At 37.2% G+C, this 23,744-nt stretch overlaps 1 protein-coding gene across 2 annotated transcripts in view; it reads left to right on the top strand.

Moving 5' to 3' along the window:
- The window catches only part of NELL1 (neural EGFL like 1), a 564,211-nt gene that overhangs the window by 166,329 nt on the left and 374,138 nt on the right, over window positions 1-23,744 (top strand). For both annotated transcript variants that reach the window (XM_034417254.3, XM_034417255.3), the window contains exon 5: window positions 20,280-20,376. In XM_034417254.3, the coding sequence (XP_034273145.2) occupies window positions 20,280-20,376 (97 nt within the window). The remainder of the gene's footprint in view (window positions 1-20,279; window positions 20,377-23,744) is intronic.

Below are 23,744 nucleotides of genomic sequence, written 5' to 3' on the forward strand. Positions count from 1 at the left end.
GCTTTTCTGGATGACCTCTAAGAGCAGACTACCTCTAAGACTAGATTCTTAGAGAAGATAATATGATATACTTTAGTGCTCCTTTTATTAGCAGATACTTTATGATTGAAGGTATCTTTGATCTCCTTGATCCTGTTCCTATGAATGAAATGTCCATACGTTCCTATTCTGCTATATTTTGCAGACATTCCCTCAGACAATTCCATTATAACTTCATAAAGTGGATTATCACTCAGAAAGGGATGCTTAAATCTGTTGTCAACGTTTCTCCTGAAATGTTAACTTAGATTCTAAGTAGGTTTAATCTTTCTGCAGCTGGATTTTTAAAAAATAAAAATACTATCCTGGGAAAGAAAGTGGTTTGCAGGGGAAAGAGTTTGCAGAGGAGAATTTGCAAGCACGGGAAAGACTAAATATTTTTTTTTTCTCCTATCAATTCCTACTTGGAAGTGTGGCAACTTGATCCTTGTAAATGATTAGTAGTCTTTTGGTGAATGATATAGGCTCATTATAACATATAGTATTGTACTCATTTATTTTTAATCTGATATTTTCATCTGTTATACTTTGTCAGATAATTTAACCCTTTTGGAAGCATGGAAACACGTTTCCCCTGGGGCAATGTCTGAGTATAAAATCACAATCACATGCACCAAGGACAAGTCTCACTGTAGTTTGTGTGCATCTCTCTCTCTCTCTCTCTCTCTCTCTCTCTCTCTCTCTCTCTCTCTCTCTCTCTCTCTCTCTCTCTCTCTCTGTCTCTCCCTCCCTCCCTCCCTCCCTCCCTCCCTCCCTCCCTCCCTCTCCCCCTCTCTCCAGCCTTTTCAAGTCTAGATTTAAGTCCCCAGTTGTTATCTTCTGTTTCAAATAATCTCACAGTGGACATTTCCACTCTGACATCTATCAAAAAACATCAAAACAACTTCTGAATCTCTCTTTCAACTTAATGGAAGAGCTTTTGAGGATCAAAAACACACCCCCAAGTGTGTTTCACTGCTTCTCTAGTGAAAAAGGAAAGACTGTGTTTATCCTCATGACACTGCTAGATTTTGAAGATAAACAAGAGCTCACACAACCTGCAATAAAAATACATTCAATATACCAGTAGCTCTTAGCTAATTTGTTGACATGCTAATTAAACAAAGGATATAGTTAATCAAATGTCAAGTTTCAGGGAGTAACTTGATTATTTTGGGGAATCTCAGTTTCTTTGAGAAGTGCTGCTCAATATGTTAAATACAGTAAGATGTGTTTATCTTTATTATTTATTCATCTATCTTCATTCATCTTTATTATTTATTATTATCTGGTACACTAAGTCTGGGATATTTTAGTCATTGAGTTCACATTGATTTGTTGACTTGGTTCTCATTTTATTCACTGGACTAAAGAAGACATACAAAGGATTGTTCTTCGCCGAACAAATCAAAACTCAAGGACAGAAAAAAGGAATGTGGCTTTAATTTCTACTTGAGTTAACAAAGTATTTCCTCAATGGTTTAATTTGGATTTTTATATTTTTTTAATATAAAGTTTATTGTCATTGTATGTATATACACAGTATATCCATACAACGAAATTCACATAACACCCAGAGACCAGGCCCAACACACATGACACTCCCCAGACACACCCCCACCCATCAAAAATTCCCCACCCCTAAACCACCCAAGCATCCACACAGTAGACCAATTAATGCTATCTAACAGCTCACTGATGGTGGCCCTTTAGTTGAGTGCAATTATAGCTCTGGGATAAAAACTATTCAGAAGATGTGTGGTCCGAGTTTTAATTGTTCTGTATCTTCTGCCAGAAGACAACAGTCCAAAAAGATTGTAAGCTGGATAGGAAGAGTCTCTGAGATTCATGACATATAAGAAAAAAATAACTCTGTATAACTTATTACTAAGGATAACTTCTTCCAGACATGTTGACACATTAGTTTGAGATATTTTGATTATCTTCTTTTTGCAATGAAACTGAATTTATCCTAGAATTTGAATATTTTTAAGTAAATGTCAAAGATGTTTGATATATTTGTGTATTGTGAAGGTTGTTTACAGAAATGGGACAAGATCAGGGGTGGGTTTCACTTACCTTTGCTACTGGTTCGCGCGCGCCACGTTTACACATGCTCAGAAGCTTCTGCCCATGAGCAGACCGTATTTGATGATGTCCAGGTGGGTGAGCAGAGCCTCCCGCTGCTACTGCTACTGGTTTGCCTGAACTGGGGCGAACCGGTAGCAATCCACCACTGGAAAAATGTCCTTGTTTACATTGATGCAAATCTCTTATTTTCCAGTAGAAGAGAATATATGTATAGTTGGGTCTGCTGCAAATATTCAAACTTGGAAAGCATCAAGGACTCTACTGTCTTCTCTTTGTTATAAACTCCAGAATGCATTTAGGTAGAAGTTTGTAGGTAGAAGAAATGAGTGTTTTGAATAATATTCATCACCTAACAAGAACAGAGATTGTAGCTGATCAACCAGAGAAATTAGATGATATGATGAACTCCAATTGACCTGCTATTTTTCTGCAATAAATGTTCTAGGATTCAAGTGATTTGATTCCTAAAGCTATCAAATTCGCTTCCATGCACTGCCACAATATACTCTGGTTTGCTTTTGCTGCCTTCTAGAACCTGAACAATTGTTTGCCTTAAGTTACATCGTATGCTTTGTTATTTGCTGCAGACTTTGACTTGTCTTGGACAACACTGCAGATCACTCTTTGATTCTTTGGAGTTTTCATTACTGCTTTTAAACTTGACCTTTACTATTTTGTAACCCCAATTAGTCATTTCACATAGGCAAAAGCAAATATGCATAACATTGGGGAGCCTTGGGAAGGATATGGGAGGTGAACTAAATAGAAAAAGGGGATTACATGCACAAATGCAATAATTTGTTTATTGCATTGGAGTCTAGCCTTTATATCTTTTATATGAATAGGATTGATGTATTGTTTATTTGTTTTTTTGGGAATCTTTTGAAATACTGCAGCTTATGAAGTTGTATAACTGATTTGTAAAAATTGCTGTAATATAAACCATACTTTTTAAAGTTTTAATTTTTTTCTTTTTTCAATTGTGTCTAATCCTCAGAGAATACCTGGACAAGTCCCTGCAGTTTTCTTGGGAAGATTTTTTTTTCCAAAAGTGATTTACCATTGCTTCCTCCCTAGGGTTGAAAGAAAGTGACAGGGCCAAGGGCATCTAGTTGGTTTTGTGCCTACAGTGGAACTAGAACTCACAGTCCTCCAGTTTCTAGACTGATTGTTGAACTACTACACAACACTGGCTCTCTATCTTTTAACTAGGGACAAACATAAAGTTACCATACCGGCAGGATAAAAAGGATAAATGGTAGCTATAAAAAGAAAAAGAAAAACGCTAGATATATTATGGTGATTAAAATAAACTAAATGTGACAAAAAAGAAAAAAAGGCTAATTAGGAAACAAACACAAAAGAAAAAACGATATATTCTTTGATATTAATACAAAATTGAGTCAATCTTCAACTTTATCATGGAATTTAACCACACAGAAACATATTACTTCATCTTCTCATTTTTAGCACACAGATTTTTCAAAATGCATCATAGATTCATATCCTAATTCCATTCCTTAAAATCAGAAGATAACTTTCTTTCTTTTATGCAAAATTATTCTCTTTGTCAAGGCTTAACAGTGGCAAAATTGTTTATGGGGATACAAATCCTATATAGGATATTCCCCATTAGCAATATAGTTTAACATCACATGAATAATTCTTTCTAAAATTTTATTGATATATGTAATAATTTGAAACCAAAATGAGATCATAAGAGCTAAGAAGATTTCAAATTTCTTATAATGCCAGGACAAAAAATGTCCAACCTTTTTAAAACAGTCTTTGGGGAATCCAATAAAAGAAAAATGCTGAATAAATTTCATTTTTAAATCATAAGAATTATATGCTACATTTCATAATTCCTAGCTATTCCAATTTTCCATTCCATATTTCATATATATATATTAACCTTATGTTTACTTTTTAATTCCTTATAAAATTGGATTCTTATTGGGTTCCTGTTGAAGTACCTATTCTCTTAAGGGTTCTACAATTTCATTATCCTAGAACAGTGGTGGGTTTCAAATATTTTTGCTACAGGTTTGGTGGGTGTGGCTAGGTGGGGGGCATGTGAGTGAGTGACTGTGGCCAACTTGATGTCACTCACGCCCACTCAGTTACATGACCCCCCATCTTGCCATGCCCACAGGAAATGGTAGGAAATTTTTGGGAGTTTCCACCCATCTACGCCCTCCCTTCACCAGTTGCCCACATTTCCCCTCCTTTAGCGGTTCTGGTCCTAGTCCTGCTTCTTCCCCCACCACCGCCTCTTTGTTTGGGCTGCTTACCTTCCGTGGTGGCTGGTCCAGAGTCCAGAAGGCAAGCTGACCGGAGTTTTCTGTGGCCCCCAGCCAGCCATCGCAGCCATAAAGTGGCTCTCAAAGATGTGGCAGCTGGCTGCAGGTCATTAAAAAGTAACAGAGGTCATGGAAAAAGCTGCTGCCTTCACCGCCATGTTCTTCTTGCATGTGCATCCCATTCGACTTGAAAGGCAAAGAACATGGCAACGATGAACATGGCGGATGGGGCAAATGAGCCGCAACTGGGGGATTGGTTTGGGGGCATGGCCAGTCGGCCATCGCTACTTGTTTGGCGATCGTGGCCAAATTTCCGCCAACGGTTCGCACGAATCTGTGCAAACCGGCTGAATACCACCTCTGTCCTAGAGGCTATTAGAGCCAATGATATGTTGTATATTAGCAAGCAAATATTGTGGGTTATCATCAGAAATCAACTGATTCATGTATATATCTATTGTTTGACCAGGTGTTCCAATAAACAACTTCATTGTTATTTTCAAATTTGAGTTATTTTACAACCTCAATTTCTCAAGCAATTGAGGATCAAAAATATCAACTCACCTATTAATGATAAAACCTACCTAGCAGCTTTTAGGCTGAAAACAAGGCTCCCAATTTAATACATTTGGGCCTTAAAACTTGCCACCAATTCAGAGCATTACAGACTGTTCCTCTGTTCCTGTTCCAGATGAGCCCAAAGAGTACTCATAAAAACTCTCCTTCCAAAAGAATATAAATGTTAAAATTAAAACCCAATGATATATTTGGAAATCTGGTAGATTAAAGCTGCTATCATCATAAGCTAACCTCATTTTGGCCAAGGATATCTGAAGGGCTTTAGCTTGCCATAAAATTTTTCTCATTAACCTATCTGTATAAAATATCTAACAAAGATTAACATTAAAATCCCTCTTAAAATATACATTAATGTCGATGTCATATTAATTTTAATAACATTAATCTTGCCCCAGAGGCTTAATTGAAGTTTTAACCGTGTTATGTTTCTGAAATTACATTTATGCATCTAGATATATTTAATTCAATATATTGTGATATATTTCAAGAAAGATGCAAATGCAAACTTTTTATAGGGTCTGTAGAAATTTTAAATCTTAAAATCTTGCAGGAATCTATGATCATAATGGGTCCCCAGGGAAGATTAGAATTTTTCTACTCAACAGTATAACTAGAAAATAAACCATATTGTTAATCCTAGGAGTATTGTCCAAAGTTACAATTATGTGATGATGGTGAGTGGCTGTAGAAAATGATATAATAAATAAAGTAGTATATTGAAATCCAATGAACAAAAGATGGTGGAACTGGTATCTCAGAATTCATTCATAAATTAATTCATTCACTGTGAACCAAACTGAAAATCTTTCCAGATTCCAACAAAATTCCTATTCTTTGCATTATCTAAGGTTTTAATAATCAGGTAGATATTTTTAGATGTTTGCCTATGTTTTTAAAAATTCAGAGTGAAAGGGGTAGATTATAGATGATGTTACTTTTTATCTGGTTAGTGTTGCAATTAATATTTTAGTATCCATGTTGAACAAAGATGATGGCCTATAAATATGCACATCCACTAAAATCTTAGGCTTTAATATTACTTTAATATAAACCTCATAAAACAATAAAAATAAATACAGACAGATTAAATAGCAATAGCATTTAGACTTACATACCGCTTCACAGTGCTTTACAGCCCTCTCTAAGCAGTTTACAGAGTCAGCATATTTCCCTCAACAATTTGGGTCCTCATTTTACCCACCTTGGAAGGATGGAGTCAACCTTGAGCCTGGTGATTTGAATCACCAAATTGCAGGCAGCCAGCAGTCAGCAGAAGTAGCCTGCAGTACTGCACTCTAACCACTATGCCACCATGGCTCAAATGATAGATTATAATTCTAATAACGGTACCGACAGGTGTATGAAAGTTCTGTATCATTCCAACTAGAATCTACTAACACCAGGAACTTTATCCAGCTTCTTAGATTGAATTGTCTCTGTAATTTATCTAAAATTAATAGATAAAAAAGTTTATTTTTTTATCTTTCTGGGAAACCTCTTCCATTTGAATATTAATAATTGGCTATTTAGTCAAAGAATTCCCTAATTTATATAATTGAGTATAAAATCATACCTCTGATCTGATCATCGATTCTGTGAATAACAGTCCATTGTTAGCCTGAATCCCAAATATAAAATTTTATATGCTGTTTTCAGAAAGAGACAATCAGATATGTTTAGAATATCTATCAGGCCCCAAGAATGATACACGGAGTTACTTCTGAGTAGTTTCTTTATTGTTATTTACCTATAGACAGAATCTAGCAGAGTAAAGCTACTATCTGCATAACTATAGATATACTGTGTGAACTGCCAGGGAGGGGCTCTCTTAAGCATCTTCCTACCTACAAGACATTATAAACTCCTCTGCCTCTTTGCCCTCTGGGTAGGAGCCCCTCCCTCCTGGGATTTTATTGAAGTACATACTATATTCAGACTATATTCAGCTACACTTTCTGAAGAGGCATGGAACATGATAACCTTGATGGACTGTATCTAACGCCGAGTGCACTTTTGCTTCTTACTCCCCAGCACAGATGAGTGCATAAGAAAGGATGAGGGAATTGAAGATCAATTCCACAAATGAATTCAGCCAATAGATAATCTTGAACACAGAGAGCATTTTCTTAACTCTAATGATTGAAACATCCTTCCATTTATATTTTCTTTTCCATCAAGCAGGGCTGGCGTGAACCCCCCCCTTTTTAGCCTTTTTTAGCCTTTTAAATTGTCAAATGGGTTTTAGTTTCAATGTTTTAAATTTTGGACCACAGTTATATAATTCTTTTAAGAATCTTAAATTTTGTATTGGTATGTGTTTTAGTTCTGGCTGTGCACCGCCCTGAGTCCACTAGGAGAAGGGCGGGATACAAATTGAATAAAATAAATAAATATTGATTCATTTTTATTTCTTGTGCTTCCAATATCTCCTTTGTATGAAAACATGGACATTATTAAATATTATCAGACTTTGTCTTTTGTATGGTATGTTCACAGTCTTGATGTATTTTAAGTTATTTTTGCATGACAATTGCTGGATGTTTAATGATTAATTCATTTTCTACCTTTGTTCTGTTACCTAATGTTTCAGAGGTACTTCTCTTGACATTTTAGCATCCTCACTATCAGATCCCTGAAAAGCCTTATGCAATGTCAGAGTCTTTGAGTAAAATCAGTAAGAATTATGGCATGGAATGGTTTGATAAGGAGACCATGTCCTGTTTAATCTGTACAATCTTTGTTTTCTAGACTTTAGGGACATGTTGTTTTTCTTTAAACATGTGTTGTAGAACATCATTGTTATGAGTTTTGGTATGCATGCTGGAGGCTGCAGATGCAGAGATGGTTGCTTTTTAATGTTTCTGGTATAAACAACTGAACGACCCAACTGAACAAACTGGGTAGCTTGTGTTTTAACACATGTTTTGCAAATTAGCTGGGAGCTACACAGTTTCAACAATGCTTCCTAATTATAGATTGTTCTTGTGCTTGTATCTGAATCTATGCTCAGAATGTCAAAATGTAGGTAGCAAATCATGTGCAGTGCTATGGAAGAGTGAAGTGAGCAGACATTCCCCCCCTCTCTTCTGGGATCCAGAGCTTTGATACTATTTGGGAAAAAGGGTTAAAACAACCTTACCCCCTCCTTATTTGGAAAATAGTTTAATAAAAAGGGAACTGAAAGAAGAATGTGCATGGGTGTCAAGAAAGGAGGTATATCAGGAAGAAAGCAAGAGGAGGCTCCTGCCCAAAGGCAAAGCAGCTCAGCAGCTTCAGACAGCAAGAGAAAAATGTCAGGTTTTGGAGCTGAGTGGCAGAGCTGAGAGATGGGGGAGAAGAGAACCCGAATAGAGCCTTGAAAACCCAGGAGAGGCTGGAAACCTACAACAAAGTCTGCAGGCCAGGTTCAGAACTCCACAAACCTGGTCCAGGAACAGAGGAATGCGAGTCCCAGGAATGGGGATGTGGGAGAGAAAAGTCCATTTGTAAGTTTAAAAAGGAGTGAAAAGGGTTTTCACATGCAAAATAGGCTGAGGCTACGAGAACAGAAAAACTGGAGGAAAGGGAAAGATTTAGAAAAGAGCTGAGAAAGACTTAGGATAAGAAAAATCACAGCATGACTCATATAAGAATAAGATCATAGAAATAGAATATAACAGATAGAAATTTGTACATTAAGTAGGAATAGAAATAGCTAAATAGAAAATAGATAGAAAAACAAGATAGGAGCTCATTCGTGTACAATAAAGTAGTGTCCTGTGAAAAAGCAGTTTGAGTGTTTGTGTCCTAACACAAACCTCTAACAAATGGTAACAATGGTGGTATATGTCACAGTAACCAAATGTAGAGAATAAACAGTTTATATGAAAAAGAGAAAAGGTGATTCTGCTTCTGAGGTAAAAGAGACACATACAAGAGCTTACATAAGGTGGCTTGAAATGAAGAGGGAGAACTGGAATCTGTGGACAGAGAGTGGGAGAGGGAGGGAGAGAGGGACCCATCTGAAACCTTGATAGGCAGGGATGGGCTTCATAAATTTTAGCAAGGGGTTCTCTGCCTGGTTGCTGGGTTGGTGTGACCATGGTAGGTGTGGCCTAGTCGGCCTCCTGCACCATGGCTGGTGTGTGTGTGTGTTTGCCCTCTCTGGGGTCTCGAGGCTTTCCTGGAGCCTCCGGGAGGGTGAAAAAGGCCTCCCCAGGCTCTGGAAGCCCTTTGGAGGCAGGAAACAGGCCCGTTTCTGGTCTTCTTGAACTTCCGGTAGGCCTGTTTTTCACCCTCCCCGAGCCTCTGTGTATGCCCTGCACTTACCTGCATCCAAAATGGGCTGCGTGGGGACTCTTGGGATGGGAGGGGCAGGGTGGGCGGGGCTAGCCAGGACTGGGATTTGCAGGTTTTCCGAACTGCACAGAATCTTAGTTAGAGGTTCTCCCAAACCCCTCCAAACCCCAGCAGCCCACCCCTGCTGATAGGTATTATGAGGGAGAGGCTGACATAGGAAAGAGAGAGGAAAAAAAAGATAGCCAAAAGAGAGGAAGAAGAGCAAAGGAAGGATCTCAGAAAAGAGGAGGAATATAGTTGGTAGAGAAAAACTGAGCAAAGGGACCACTTTTACAGAAAGAATGGAAAGGGAGATCTGAAAAGTAGACTTCAAGGAGCTTGCAGTTAATTCTTGACTTACAACTGTAATGGAGCCTACTACCCATTACGTGGTTGTAAGTTGTGATGGTTGCCAAATGGGTTGGTCATATGTACACCAAGTATATTTTTTGTGACAGTTATTTATTAACTGCTGTGGTCATTAAGCAAACAAATGATTTGCTATAGGTGTGGTTTTGTTGGAAACCAGAAGCAAGCCAGAAATCAGGAGATTCAGACAATTCAAGTGAGTGATTTATTGAAAGCTTAAGCTCTCTACAAGAATCTGGCCAACTGACCAGTGGTGGGTTTCAATTTTTTTTACTACCGGTTCTGTGGCATGGCTTGGTGGGCGTGGCAGGGGAAGGATGCTGCAAAATCCCCATTTCCTCCCGATCAGCTGGGACTTGGGAGGCAGAGAATAGATGGGGGCGGGGCCAGTCAGAATTTTTACTACCCATTCTCCGAACTACTCAAAATTTCCGCTACCGGTTCTCCAGAACTGGTCAGAACCTGCTGAAACCCACCTCTGCAACTGACTATCAAGAGAAATATGTAAGAGATAAGAGAAGCATTCAAGGTGGGCTGGACTTAGATCTCTTGTGACTTTTGACTTATGAAGTGTTTTACACCCTCCCCCCACCTGGGCTCAGCCTGGTCATCTCCTACAAAGTGCTGGTTTTCAGAAAAACTGTTACATGACCATGTGACCCTGTACATGACCATAAATGTGGCTATGTTGAGTGCCTGAAGTTCAGTCATGTGACTATGAGGAGGGAAGGGAACTCTGGGAACTTTAAATCCAGATTGTAAGTAAGAAAGTAGTCTCAAAGTACAAACTGCCATAGCTTTGAACAGTTGCTAAATGATCAGTTGAGACTACCTGTATAGTGCTTCTTAAATGAAAGCAGTCACATAGTGGAGAAACAACAGTCTCTCCAAATCCAGTTTCTGGAGTGGCAAGGGATGGACCCTATGAAGTATGCATTCTAAAACTCACAGAGGACGAGTGTATAGAATCTTTTTTGTTATGTTTGACAGAATTGTTATAACTTGTAAATGGGTAACAAGTTTAGCATTATGCCTAACTTGAAAAGCACTTATACTTTAGAGTAGTTTACCAGCAATAGACCACAAAAGGGTAAAATAAATTAGTTAGTATCAATGAGAAGTAACACAATATGCATACCCACAAAGGATTCATGGATATCCATACAATTCTCAGACAGTTGTAAAGGAATTGGGAGCCTGCCTGGCTAATTTAGGAAAATGGTTTAGATTTAATGAATGATCAGTTAAGGAATAGGTGGGGCTATTTTAACTCTCCTTTCCAGGTAACACCAAAACTCCAGATCCCAGGAGAGAAAAAGATGCCTGCTCAAATCCAGGTAGTGAGTTTACTTTTCCACAAACATATTTAGTGCTTTATCCAGTACCTGAAGAGCAGAAGTCACAGAAAGTGGAAGCACTTAAGCAACCTTTGCTGGCACTGTAAAAACATTAGCAGCTGACAGGGAAATCATCAGCAAACTCCAGAACTGGAATATACTCTTGGAAATAGGAAAAAAAGAAAATATTCTGGAAAATGGCAGTGGCAAATGATTACCATATTATTCATGCAGTTACTAGGAGTTTAGCTTTAGAGGGAAGCACATACTCAAAAGTGAGGATACCACAATCTGAGTTAAGCTTAAAAAAGGAAGCTACTGTGCATGATATAGCGCTGTTAACAATTTCTCATGTTGAGATCTATTTGAATTACAAAAGCAATATAGTCTGAGTGTTAATTCATCACACTATAGACTTCTCTTTCCATTTTTTATGTGACCGTAGGATTTGTTAAGTACTGTTTCCCAAGCATCAAGTCTTTGTAGGATACATTTCTTTGACAGCACTAGATGTCTACAGAATAATAAAAGCAAAGAAACCACTATGGCTCTTTTAATCATTTGTAAGGATTGCTTGCTTTCTCAGATGCTTCTCTTAAGGGAATATATGGGTCAAATTGAATATTACTTTGAAAAGGGTAATTAGACTGATTTTTCGAAACACAAAGGTCATGTAGGCAGGAGTTGGCAAATTATTTGTATCCCTAGAGTCTTCTGGAATTTTTTTTTTGTTCCCAGCTGATTAACAAATTCAACTAGGAAATGAAAAGAAAAATACATAGAGAGAGCTAACTATAATTTCCTGACTAATCCATTTTGTCCTTATGGAAGACATGAACAACATTTGGCCTCCTTCATTTATTTGGTATTTCATCTAGCTCCTGTTACACATATTAATCCCGGAGGAACTAGAAAATGTTAGTGTTATCCATCTTTATCAGCCTTATTTTTGCTCTTATTCGTCACAAAAATGTGCCCTTCTCCATCAAGAGTCAGGCCATTCCTATGCTAAGAAGTAAATCATAATGGTTAGTATGAAATAAGTTGCCAAGTCCAAATCAAGTACACTATTCTGTGACTTGCAGCAATCTTTAAATTGAGTCTGATTTTTGTTGTTAGACATTTGCTGTCTATCACTTGTGGCTCCTTAGGTGGCTCAGTGGCTAAGATGCTGAGCTTGTCGATCAGAAAGGTCAGTGGTTTGAAACCCTAGTATAGGTCTCCTGCGTGAGCAGGGGGTTGGACTAGATGACCTCCAAGGTCCCTTCCAACTCTGTTACTGTTACTTAATGGAGGGATGTTATAAAACATACAACTAGTATATGTATATGTATGTATATATATATATGTACCCTGTTTTCCTCAAAGTAAGACATCCCCTGATAATAAGCCCAATTGGGCTTTTGAGCACATGGCAATAAGGCCAAGCGCTTATTTCAGAGTTCAAAAAAATATAAGACAGGGTCTTATTTTCAGGGAAACATGGTATATGTGAATATATGTATGTATGTATGTATGTATGCATATGTATACAGTACGTATACACACACTCTGCCTCTGTTTGTTTGTCTGTCTGTCTCTCTCTCTCTCTCTCTTTGTATACACAAACATACACACACAAACATACACGGACACAGTCACAGAGTTAAATAACTTTACTACAAAGATGTGTTTTCAAGATCTTAAAGGGTTGCAGTATTGATCCTGGCAAATTTTAAGTAGTTTCTTCCAGTTTAGGATAGCCAGTTTAGGATAGTACACTCAAACTTCAGCCATCACTTATGAAACCAGCAGCAAGGGTAGGTCTCCTATTTTGATCTTGGTAAATTACTGGGGTAATTTCAAAAGTACAGATTCCCCTAGGGATTTTTGTGTTTTTTTTCCCCCAAGCTCAGGCTGGAAATCATTGGGAGAAAAATGCCTAGCATTAGAATTTAAACATTCTAGCAACAGCAGCTTCTGGCACCTCAAAAACTAATATTTTTTAATCATATTAATTTTTTTTTTTGCATTACAGCCCACTGTCAGAATCACAAAATATAGTTTTGTGAGAGGATTATTATTATAAAAACACAATATTAACATTTTTTTCTCTCCCCCTCTCTCCTACCAGCTGCTGCTGTTATTGCAGTGAGTTAGTAGCTAACATATGTACAAGGATTAGAAACCCTGGCTGTTGTTTAATCTGTAGAAAAGGATTAAATCTCTTGCTTTGAACTATCTCTGGAATTGTTTTGTTCTTAAGAGCTCTTTGCAGTGTAAGAGTGCATTCATGTCAGCCTGCTTATGAACTCTGCTCACAGCTTGCTGAACTGAAGAACCGTAAGTTTGGTAACAACTTACAAAATTTCCATTGCAAGCCCCTCTTATAAGATCTTTTTAAAGCCTCTTTGAAAATATAGTCATGTTAGCATCTTTCTTTCTCTGAATGCATAATCTTTTTTGATTTAAGAGTTGATACTGTAGGTACTGTGCCTTATTAGACATTTAGTAAGAAAATACAGACAGTCCTTGATTTACAACAGTTCACTTAGTGACCAAAATTCAGATGCTTGGCCACTGTTTCCCACTTACGACAGTTGCTGTGTCCCAAGGTCATGGGATTCCCTTTTGCGACCTTCTGACAAGGTCAGAAGCCAGATTCACTTAACAACCAGGTTACTAACTTATGAATTGCAGTGATTTCACTTAACAACTGTGGCAAGAAAGATTGTAAAATGGGGCACTTAACAAATGTCTTACTTAACAACATAAATTTTGGGCTCAATTGTGGTTGTAAGTCGAAGACTAAAGTACTTTCTTCAAAAGCGGGAGTGTTTAAATAAGCAGTCTGTTAGCTGATTAGGAAACCTATAGTAATTAAAGAGGAGGGCATATGTAGAAAACTACTATTAACCAACTAGTTTATTCTTCAGGAATTTAGAAGAATAATTCAAGAAAAATAAAAAGACCAACATTATCTGTAAATACCGTTTAAAAGAAAACAAAGATGAGGCAACACATTTCTCTTTGGAATATTTTTATTTTATTTTTATTTATTTATTTATTTTGTCAAGCATGTAGAAGATAACAGATAGACATAAGAGATAGACCAAATAATGAAGAGTCAAAAGCACAAATAAGAACATACAGTACAGTTGCGATAAACTTGACATATATTTGAATTTTTGTTTATATGTTTACATGTTTTGTATGTTTTGTTGTGATTTCTTTTGTTTAGTTTGTATTTTCAAATTAAAAAAATGGGAAATAAAGGTAACAGATATAAGTATAAACATGATTATGAATACAGGAAATGGATACGAATAAATGGGGACAGTAGGACAGGGATGGTAGGCACGCTGGTGCTCTTATGCACACCTCTTACAGACCTCTTACAAATGGGGTGAGGTCAACAGTAGACAATCTAAGATTAAAGTTACGGGTGTTTGGGAATGTAACCACAGTGTCAGGTAGTGCATTCCAGGCATTGACCACTCTGTTGCTGAAGTCATATTTTCTGCAATTGAGTTTGGAGCAGTTTACCTTAAGTTTGTATCTATTGTGTGCTCGTGTATTATTGTGGTTGAAGCTGAAGTAGTCATTGACAGGTAGGATGTTGTAGCAGATAATTTTGTGTACTACGCTTAGGTCAGACCGAAGGCGGTTTAGTTCTAAGTTGTCCAAGTCCAAAATTCTGTTGTGAGTAAATATAGGTAATATAGGTAAATATATACAAGTAAATAGCTATTACAACTGTATGAAGCCCAGTCCTTCCTAGGTGAATACATACAGACAGCATCAAGGTTAAAATATATATCTGTTATGGTATATACATGATTTTCATAGATAAAATAATCTATGTGATAATCAGTTAATAGTGATTAATGAACAACAATATGTATGAAAACAAAATCAAGTTATAATTGATTACAGAGCAACCCACTATAATCAAAACCGACTGCTTTGCCATACCAAAGGCCTGAAATAATTATGTTTACACCTAGAAGTGGGAAACCCATACAGCAATGGTGGAGTGTATCTTTTCATAAGGCAAGACAAAAGGGAAATATTTCATGCTGGCATTGCGAGTGATAGAGACATATAGGATAGGAACCTGAGACTATTTGTACAAGTGCTAGTTCTAATCTGATGAAGAACATTATTGAAGATCTTTAGATACGAAAATATCTTGAACCAGCAAAAAGAGACAGGTAAGTTATATTGGAGAGAACATTTCATAACGGCCAGTGCTGCAGTTGTCAAAGTTATATTTCTTATGGCCATGGCCTGATCTTCCATTGGGAGGCACAGAAGTCTCAGAAGCTGAATAGATAGATAACGTTTTGCTAAAATTGGATCCAGAAGTTGTCTGCCCAGAGTTCTATCCCTGTCTCACACACGCACACAAACAGTCAGCCAGGAGTTAAATAAAACTTGCAGACAATAAATTCCTTCAATAACAGGATTGGCAGCAACCCAGTAGCTGCTTGCCAAGAACTTTACTCACAGAGAACCAAAACAAATGCCACAGAATTGTCAAGTCCAGTCCGTATTAAATCCAAGGCAGGCAGATAACGTAGTTTCAGAGATACAATGCGACTCGCTAGTTGTTTAGTTTTGTCTGTCACAGAGCCTGAATGGCCACCACACCCCCTTTTATCCCCTATGGGGTGTGGTCCAGTGACTCAGCTTAATCTCCGGCACGCCTCCTTTTCTGCTGTGTGCGCTTGTCTCTCTGACGCTGGCTTGGATCCACCAAGACTTAACTCCATCACTGTCCGACTGCGACTGCTCGGCAATACCTGGCTCCTGGCCAATCTCTTCTCCTTCGGGAGACACCTGAGGCATTGCCAGAGAGGAGGGTCCTGGAGAGGGAGGCCTGGCCAACTCCTCTCCTTCACTTTCGGAGCCTTCTCCCTCCGATAAGGCAGGCTCGGGGGTCGGAGTCACAACACCCAGATATGTGTGCTAAAGGAAAGTGCAGAGAGATACTAGGAGAAGCCAAGGTTCTCTAGTTTTCTGGCTGCGTCCAGAAGCAATCTAGATTACCAATTTTCTTTTTACAATAATTACTGGAATTCTGTACCTTCCTGCAGATTGCTTCAGCAAGCAACAGATTGCAATGAAGACAAATCCTTTTCTGGCAAGCTTCAGAATTGTGGAAATATGTAACCTTGTTTGAGAACAAATGTGAGAATATCCTGTTTTACCCAAAGGGAATGAGTTTGGATAATTCTCCCTTGACACTTTTCATTATGTTCTGAACTGTTCTCCAAAAGAGTCTCAAATTCTCTGATAAGGTGAGAGTTCCCAAGAGATCTACATGGATAGAACAATAGAATTGGGCCATTTGTTTCTTTCTTTCATGTCAGTACATGGGAGCTTTGATCAGCAGATGACACCAGTTTGATAACAGCTCCTCATCTATAATAAAACTTCTTTTGACACATTCATTATTAAACACTAATATATTTAGACCTGTCATTATTTTTGACTTTTGTCATTTTTATTATGTTTTTTAAAAATATTTTTCTTCTTATCCATTTTGGTTCACAGTCTGCATTTCTACTTCTTGAAGAACAACTCTGAATTAATTGGCTTCTTCTTTCAGGTCTGATTAAAAGTGACCAGGGACACAATTAAAGTCTCATTGTTAGTACCGAACAGAAGAAAATAGATGACTGACTAATACTTTCCTAAGAATGTTGATAACATTGACAACTTGTAAATAATATAACTTACTTCAAATCAGATTCAAATCACGCTTGGCATAGAAGCTTGTGTGAAGCAAAGAATGAATGACCTATATCAGGAGTGGGCCAGTCTTCAAGAGGCAGAGGGGCAAGTCATTCTCTTGACCAGCTGGAGATACAACTGAAAGAGTTATGATGTCCCAAAAGGCCTAAGAATGGCCTTTTTGGACAATGGAAAGCCCCAACACACATTTTTGCGGGTTTGTAAGGTTTTAAGTGTGAAAATGTGAGCAAGGTGCCTGTGGGAGGCAAACTTTTCCCATTTTCATTTTTCAGACCCCAAATTCCCCAAACTTTTAAATTAAACCATCAACATTCAGTTGTAAAGAACTTTTCTGTCATACCATTGGGCTATTTGGGAGAAGAGATTAAAGGGTGAAAATGGGAACAGTTCATTTATTTCTTAAATGTACAACACATCTTTCATTGAGGAACCAAAGGCAATGTACACAATGCTTTCTCCTCCTGTGATTTCCCATAACAACGACAAATCTTTGAAGTAGTCTGAGGTCAGAATAAATGATTGGACCAAAGTCACAGGGTGAGCTTTCATGCCTGATGATGAACTGGGTCCTGGGTCTTCATATTCATAATTCAATACTTTAACTATTACATCACATTTGCTCTCTCATATTGCCTTCCCAAACTTCCCTTTCTTATTTTTACCCTCATTTGGGCCAGAACAATGAAACAAGACTGATACTAAAATCTGTACTTCTGGTAAGTCACCAATTTTGTCACTGAATTTCAATGATAGGCTCTCAGGATGTAGCCCATGGCTTGCCCATACTTAATTCGTTTGCTTCTAAACATAAAAGTTGCCATTGTTTTCATTATGATTTCCATGTAATACCATGTAAAATGTAAATCTTTCCCCTTATTTAGGAGAAGGTCTCTTATTTTCATTTTATTATTTGTATGTACTGAGACTTATGAACTGGGGAGAAATTCCTTGTGTGTCCAATCACACTTGACCAATAAAGAATTATTCTGTTCTGTTCTGTTCTGTTCTGTTCTGTTCTGTCCTGTCCTGTCCTGTCCTGTCCTGTCCTGTCCTGTGCTGTGCTGTGCTGTGCTGTGCCGTGCCGTGCCGTGCCGTGCCGTGCCGTGCCATGCTATGCCATGCCATGCCATTCATAAACATTGAAAAAGTCTTGTGATGGAGCAGGTCATTTATTTCCCAGAAACCTCCCGCCATAGACTTTAAATGATAATATTCTGTTGGTTTCCTCCTTCTTAATTAAAAGGTTTTAATCATCTATATAAATATTAGCACTTCCCTTTCAAGATATTTTTAAATTTTATTTCTTTGTTTCTTGTTTCTTGTCTAAACTGAACAAGAGATGTTATTTGGCATTTAGATTCTTTGTACCCCAAACCACTAAATCACAGCTGACTTCTGGAAGATTCAATGAACGAATTGGAGTATGAAATTACAGTGATTGCAGTAGTCATTCACAAAAATCTGGAAGGAATGAGAGAGGGATAGCATTAACTGCTTTAATGGATCTTTTTTATTAGTAACCCCAATATGTTAGTCAACCTTATACAGTTATCAAAATACTTCATAGGAATTATGAAATCTCATGTGTTCCTGTGATATCTTAACCATCCTTTATATGAGAAAACCCCCAACCCCCCAAAAAAGTCCTTCATAACCCAAATGACTGACTGAAGGAGAAAGTAGGTAGATATTTCAGAAAGAGGATTAGAACAATATGTGAAAAAAAATATTGAGTTGCTTGTCAAGCTACATTTATGAATGGGATTTTCTGAAAGACTGTCAGGAAAAGAAGTTATGCCTGTTTTCCATAAATCGTTTGTTAAATTCTCCCAATGTTACTTGCAAGTAACATTCTGTGTCATTTGTCTCCCTTATATCATAGTATTGAACTGTAACATAAAGCATGTTGATTTGTGTGTTTCTATATTAGAAAATTCATATTTCTTATGTCAGTGAAGACAGATCTAATGGAGTGTTTCTAGAGTTGTATTTGGTCAGAAAAATAAAATGCAATACTCTTTGTAAGTTGCAATGCAGACAGCAGTGCATTCTTTTGTTTAAACCCTTGAGGAAAACGTGTTAGTTTTTAAGAGAAGGTGGAGTTTTTCATGGAATATTGATCGTTACTTTGGGAAGACTAGACACACTCTAGAGAAAATACTAAAGTCATAAATAAATAATGCAAAACATTTGCAGTAAGAAGCCAATGAGAGAACTGTAAGGCTGATACACTATTTGATAAGTATGTTGAAATCTGTATATAGACTCTTAAAGCACTTTTGTATGTGAGAAGTTTAATTGTGCTCTTGTTGTTGAAGAAATTGTGCACTTTAAATATTGATAGAGATAATAAATACTTTTGATGATTTAAAAAATATAGACTTGGTGGATGGCAACTTGTTTTACTACTCTAAGAGGTAAATTAGTTCAAGAGGAAATATGTCGTTATTTTGAAGCAAATGAGGGGCACCTCTTCAGTGCACCATTAATGATTACAACTTTGAATATAGCTTTTTTGCCTCAGTATTCTAAGGTATCAGGGTTGATTGTAATTACAACGCAGATAAGCAGTTATATTCATAATTATGTGAATAACACTTGTGAGTTCATTTAGTGTTTCTAAGCCATAGGCTTTAAATGATAATATTCTGTTGGTTTCCTCCTTCTTAATTAAAATATTTTAATCATCTATATAAATATTAGCATTTTGTTAATTAGTCCAAAACAGTCAGAAAATGATACTGCGCATTTTATTTAACTGAGCAGTACTTTTTTGCTAAATGTTCATTAAAACTCAGGTATTTTGGTTCCCTGAAAAAGTTGCATTTCAGAATGGGTTGTCACCTATACCATGTTTTTGCAGAACTTATAAATGATGAAATGAATAAATGAAATTCTCAAACTATTCTTTTGTTTGATCCTCTGCATCCAATAATTAGGATTAGGATGTCAAGGCAAACCATGATTTATAAACTATACCTTTCTTTTTAATGATTAAAAGATGCCAATCTATACTGAACAGATAGAAAATAAACCATTTTATTTTAAGCCTTTAAGAAGCTCTTTCTTTGTTACCTTTGACCATTGCTTCTTCGGCCATCAATTTCCGGAATTGTACTTTAATACAAAAATGGGGAACCTTTTTTTGGATTAGGATACTGATTATTGATACTGATTTGATACTGCTTATTCAAAAGAAAAAATTAGCTCTTATGAGCTAATTTTATTTTAAGTACAGTATCACTATGCACTACTGAATTAAAACCTGTTATATGATCTATGGCACTACCCTAACCATCTTTGAAATCTTGTATTTCATCTGACTCTGGAAAATTGATATTCTTTTGTATTTAATTGTTCAGTTGCGGACTTAGAAATAGAATGTATGGTAGTTTGATTTGCCCTCGGGTTGCATTTTGTTTATCATTTCTACTAATGTTTTTTATATTCAATATTTAAAAAGGTTTTTTTAAAAACAAAAAACCAAAGCTGTTGCTTTTCTCTAACAACACCATTTGCTTTACAGGATTTATGAAAGGGTGATAGATCGTCCAGAAACAAATCTGACTCCAGGAAGCAATTTGTGGCTAGGACAACGCAACAGAAAACATGGTTTTTTTAAGGTAAGGATGCAAAACATAGCCACAGATAAAAAAGCAATAAAGTAAAACTTGAAATACTTATTGTTATTTCAAAATAATAGTTATTTTTCTCTTTGAATGTGTATTTGTGTTACAAAAGATAGAGTGCTTATAGAACTTCAGTCATTTGCACTGATTGTATGCAATATTTCTTTTGGACAGTATTTTTATTACAACATGAGTGAATATGCTGTATTAACATTCTCCAACCTGGCACTCTTCAGATACGCTGGGCTGCAAACAGTATAATTCTTAGCCATCCAAATTCTACAATGCTATATTATTTGGAGATGATGGGAATCATATTTCTAACATAAATCTAGAAGCACCAAATTGTGAAAGTCATACCAAAAAATAAATTACGATTGGTTATCTAGGATAGTAAAAACAATTAATCCTAGCTATTTGGCAGATCCTAGATGACCTTGGGTGATCCCAAATGGTAGAGTTAGATGTGGTTAGTACTTGAAAAAGGGACCACCAGGAATTCCAAGGCTGTAATTTAAACTAGACAAAAAAAAAAAAAAGAAGAAGAAGAAAAGAAAGAAAACATCCACAAGTATGGAGATCCATAGCGGCAAGAAAGCAAATGACAAAATGTGCCTGGATATGTTATCACACAAGGGATGCGGTGGCTCAGTGGCTAAGATGCTGAACTCGTCAATTGAAAAGTTGGCAGTTCAGCGGTTCGAATCCTTAGTGCTGCGTAACAGGGTGAGCTCCCGTTACTTGTCCCAGCTTCTGCCAACCTAGCAGTTCAAAAGCACGTAAAAAATGCAAGTAGAAAAATAGGGACCACCTTTTTAGGGAAAGTAATAGCGTTCCGTGCGCCTTTGACGTTTAGTCATGCCGGCCACATGACCACGGAGATGTCTTTGGACAGTGGTGGCTCTTTGGCTTTGAAACAGAAATGAGCACCGCCCCTTAGAGTCGGGAACAACTAGCACATATGTGCACGGGGAACCTTTACCTTTACTTTTTATGTTAACACACAAATGCCTCAATGTATGTACTGACATCTGACATTGTAGCACAGGTACATAAAGGTGGCAATTATGGCCTGTCTATGCATGTGTATCAATTTGTCATTGCTGTGGTTTGCCCAGAAAAAACAAGAAGGCTGCCCATGAAATCATCAAAGGAACCTTTATAGGAAACACTGTATTCCTGTGCTTCCTTTCTAGCTTCATTCATTCATTGTTTGGTTTCTGTGAGATCTATAGGGAATGTTAGCTAAATCTTACTGATGCTGCTGGAATCTTTTGGTTTAATTTGCACATGTCCAAAATATGTCCATAGTTGCATCAAGGGGATAAGGGGCTTTTCCGGTGGTGGGTTTCAATTACCTTTGCTACCGGCTTGCTCATGCATGCGCCACTTCTGTGCATGTCCGGGTGGGTGGGCAGAGCCTCCCGCCACCGCTACTACCGGTTTGCCCCTTGGCTTTTCCCAACCCACCACTTGGCTTTTCCCAAACTGACTTCAGGTGTATTGGATTTGCAGTCCTAGAACTCCCAACCAACCATCCCAATATACTGTATCTGGAAAGTGTTAGGTTGGGGAGAGTGGAATTAATATTAGAAATGCATTTCTACTGTACAAATCAAGTTGGTATTTATTATATACTTCAGTCAGCTCAGATACTTCCACTGAATGTGGCACCAGAGTTGTTACTGAATATGGCAAAATATTAGAATTGGGTATGCCTAGTTTAATGAAAAGAAGGACTAAGGGCGATGTGTTCCAATATCTCAGGGGCTGCCACAAAGAAGAGGGGTGTCAACCTATTTTCCAAAGCATCTGAAGACAGGACAAGAAGCAATGGGTGGAAATTAATCAAGGAGAGAACCAACCTAGAACTAAGGAGAAAGTTCTTGACAATTAGAACAATTAATCAGTGGAAAGCACCAGGCTGGGGAGAATAGAATTAATATTAGAAGTGCATTTCTACCACTCAAGGTGGTACCTATATATGTCAGCCGGCTCAAATATTTCCAATGAATGTGCACTGGTACAAAAAATGATTTTACTAATCTATCATCAGAGCAAATGTTTGGGATGTGACAGTCCTGAGAAGAAGAAGAAGCTCTGCTCTGTCTATTTTTTCCCCCAAAACTGGCAAAAGCAAAGGATTCCCCCCTCCCCCACAATTTGGAATCCACTACTAAATTATAAAAAGTCATGGAGCCTTCATGTCATTGGTGTTGATAGGAAGGCCAAGATCAAAGATTCCTATTTGCCAGCACAGGGGCTTTACTACTTGTGTGTGTGCGTGTAATTTATATTAATTAATTAGTAGCTGACACCCACTATTTGTATGCAAAAATGAGACTTTTTTTTTCTATTTCCTCCCTGTGTCATCCATAAAAGTATTTAACTGAGTCATTGTAAAAGAAATGAAAAATCATTATGCTTTGTGCTCCGTTGTTAGATACTATTTTACTTTATGAATGAGGGTTTTTTTTTAATTAAAAGTCTGGCATAGTTTGAACTATTGGTTACTTCCTTATTCTAAACATCCAATGCTGGTCCATATATCATATTTACTCTGGAAGAACATTTTCTTCAAACTTCGTTCTCTCTGTTATAGCTTGGAAGCAAAAGAACTGCGACACCATGTAGGACATCACTATATCATGCCTCCCTCCCTTTAAACATAATACTATGTTTAAATAAGTCATATTGATTAGTGGCATTTTACAGTAGAGATAACCTTCAGAGAATATGCTGGAACAAAAGCAAGAATGAATTTTAAAGCAAAATTCACTGAGGATTTTGGCTTACAGTTTTTTTTTATTTGAAGGCACAGGAATTAAAATGATTCTGGCCCATGTTGCTCTTGTCACTTGGAGAATGAAAAATGGAAAAAAAAAAAATCAAGATGCCATGCCTTGAAGCAACACTCTCTTTTAAAAAAAGGCTGGTGTTTTGTATGATTGCCACATTTGTCTTTATTTTCAAACCCTCCCTCCCACATGCCTGGAACCCTCACTGTATTTCAGACATCAATACATTAGCGAGGTCCAGATATATTTTACTAGAAGAGTACTCAAATTCTCTGCTCGAAATAAAATTCCCTATACCACCAGGCCTGAAATTTTAGGACTAGATAGCCTCGAACCATGCTGTCTATGTTCTGACCTAAGCTTAGTACACAAGATTATTTACCATAACGTCCTACCTGTTAATGAGTACTTTAACTTCAACCGTAATAACACAAGGGCTATCAATAGATTCAAACTCAATGTAATTCACTCTAATCTTGATTTTAAGAAATATGACTTCTGCAATAGAGTAGTAAATGTCTGGAATACTCTACCTGATCCTGTTGTTAGTCTCGCTAACCCCCA

The sequence above is a fragment of the Pantherophis guttatus genome, chromosome 1 (genome assembly GCF_059756535.1).
Source record: "Pantherophis guttatus breed Tessera chromosome 1, ASM5975653v1, whole genome shotgun sequence".
NCBI classification, from domain to species: domain Eukaryota; kingdom Metazoa; phylum Chordata; class Lepidosauria; order Squamata; family Colubridae; genus Pantherophis; species Pantherophis guttatus.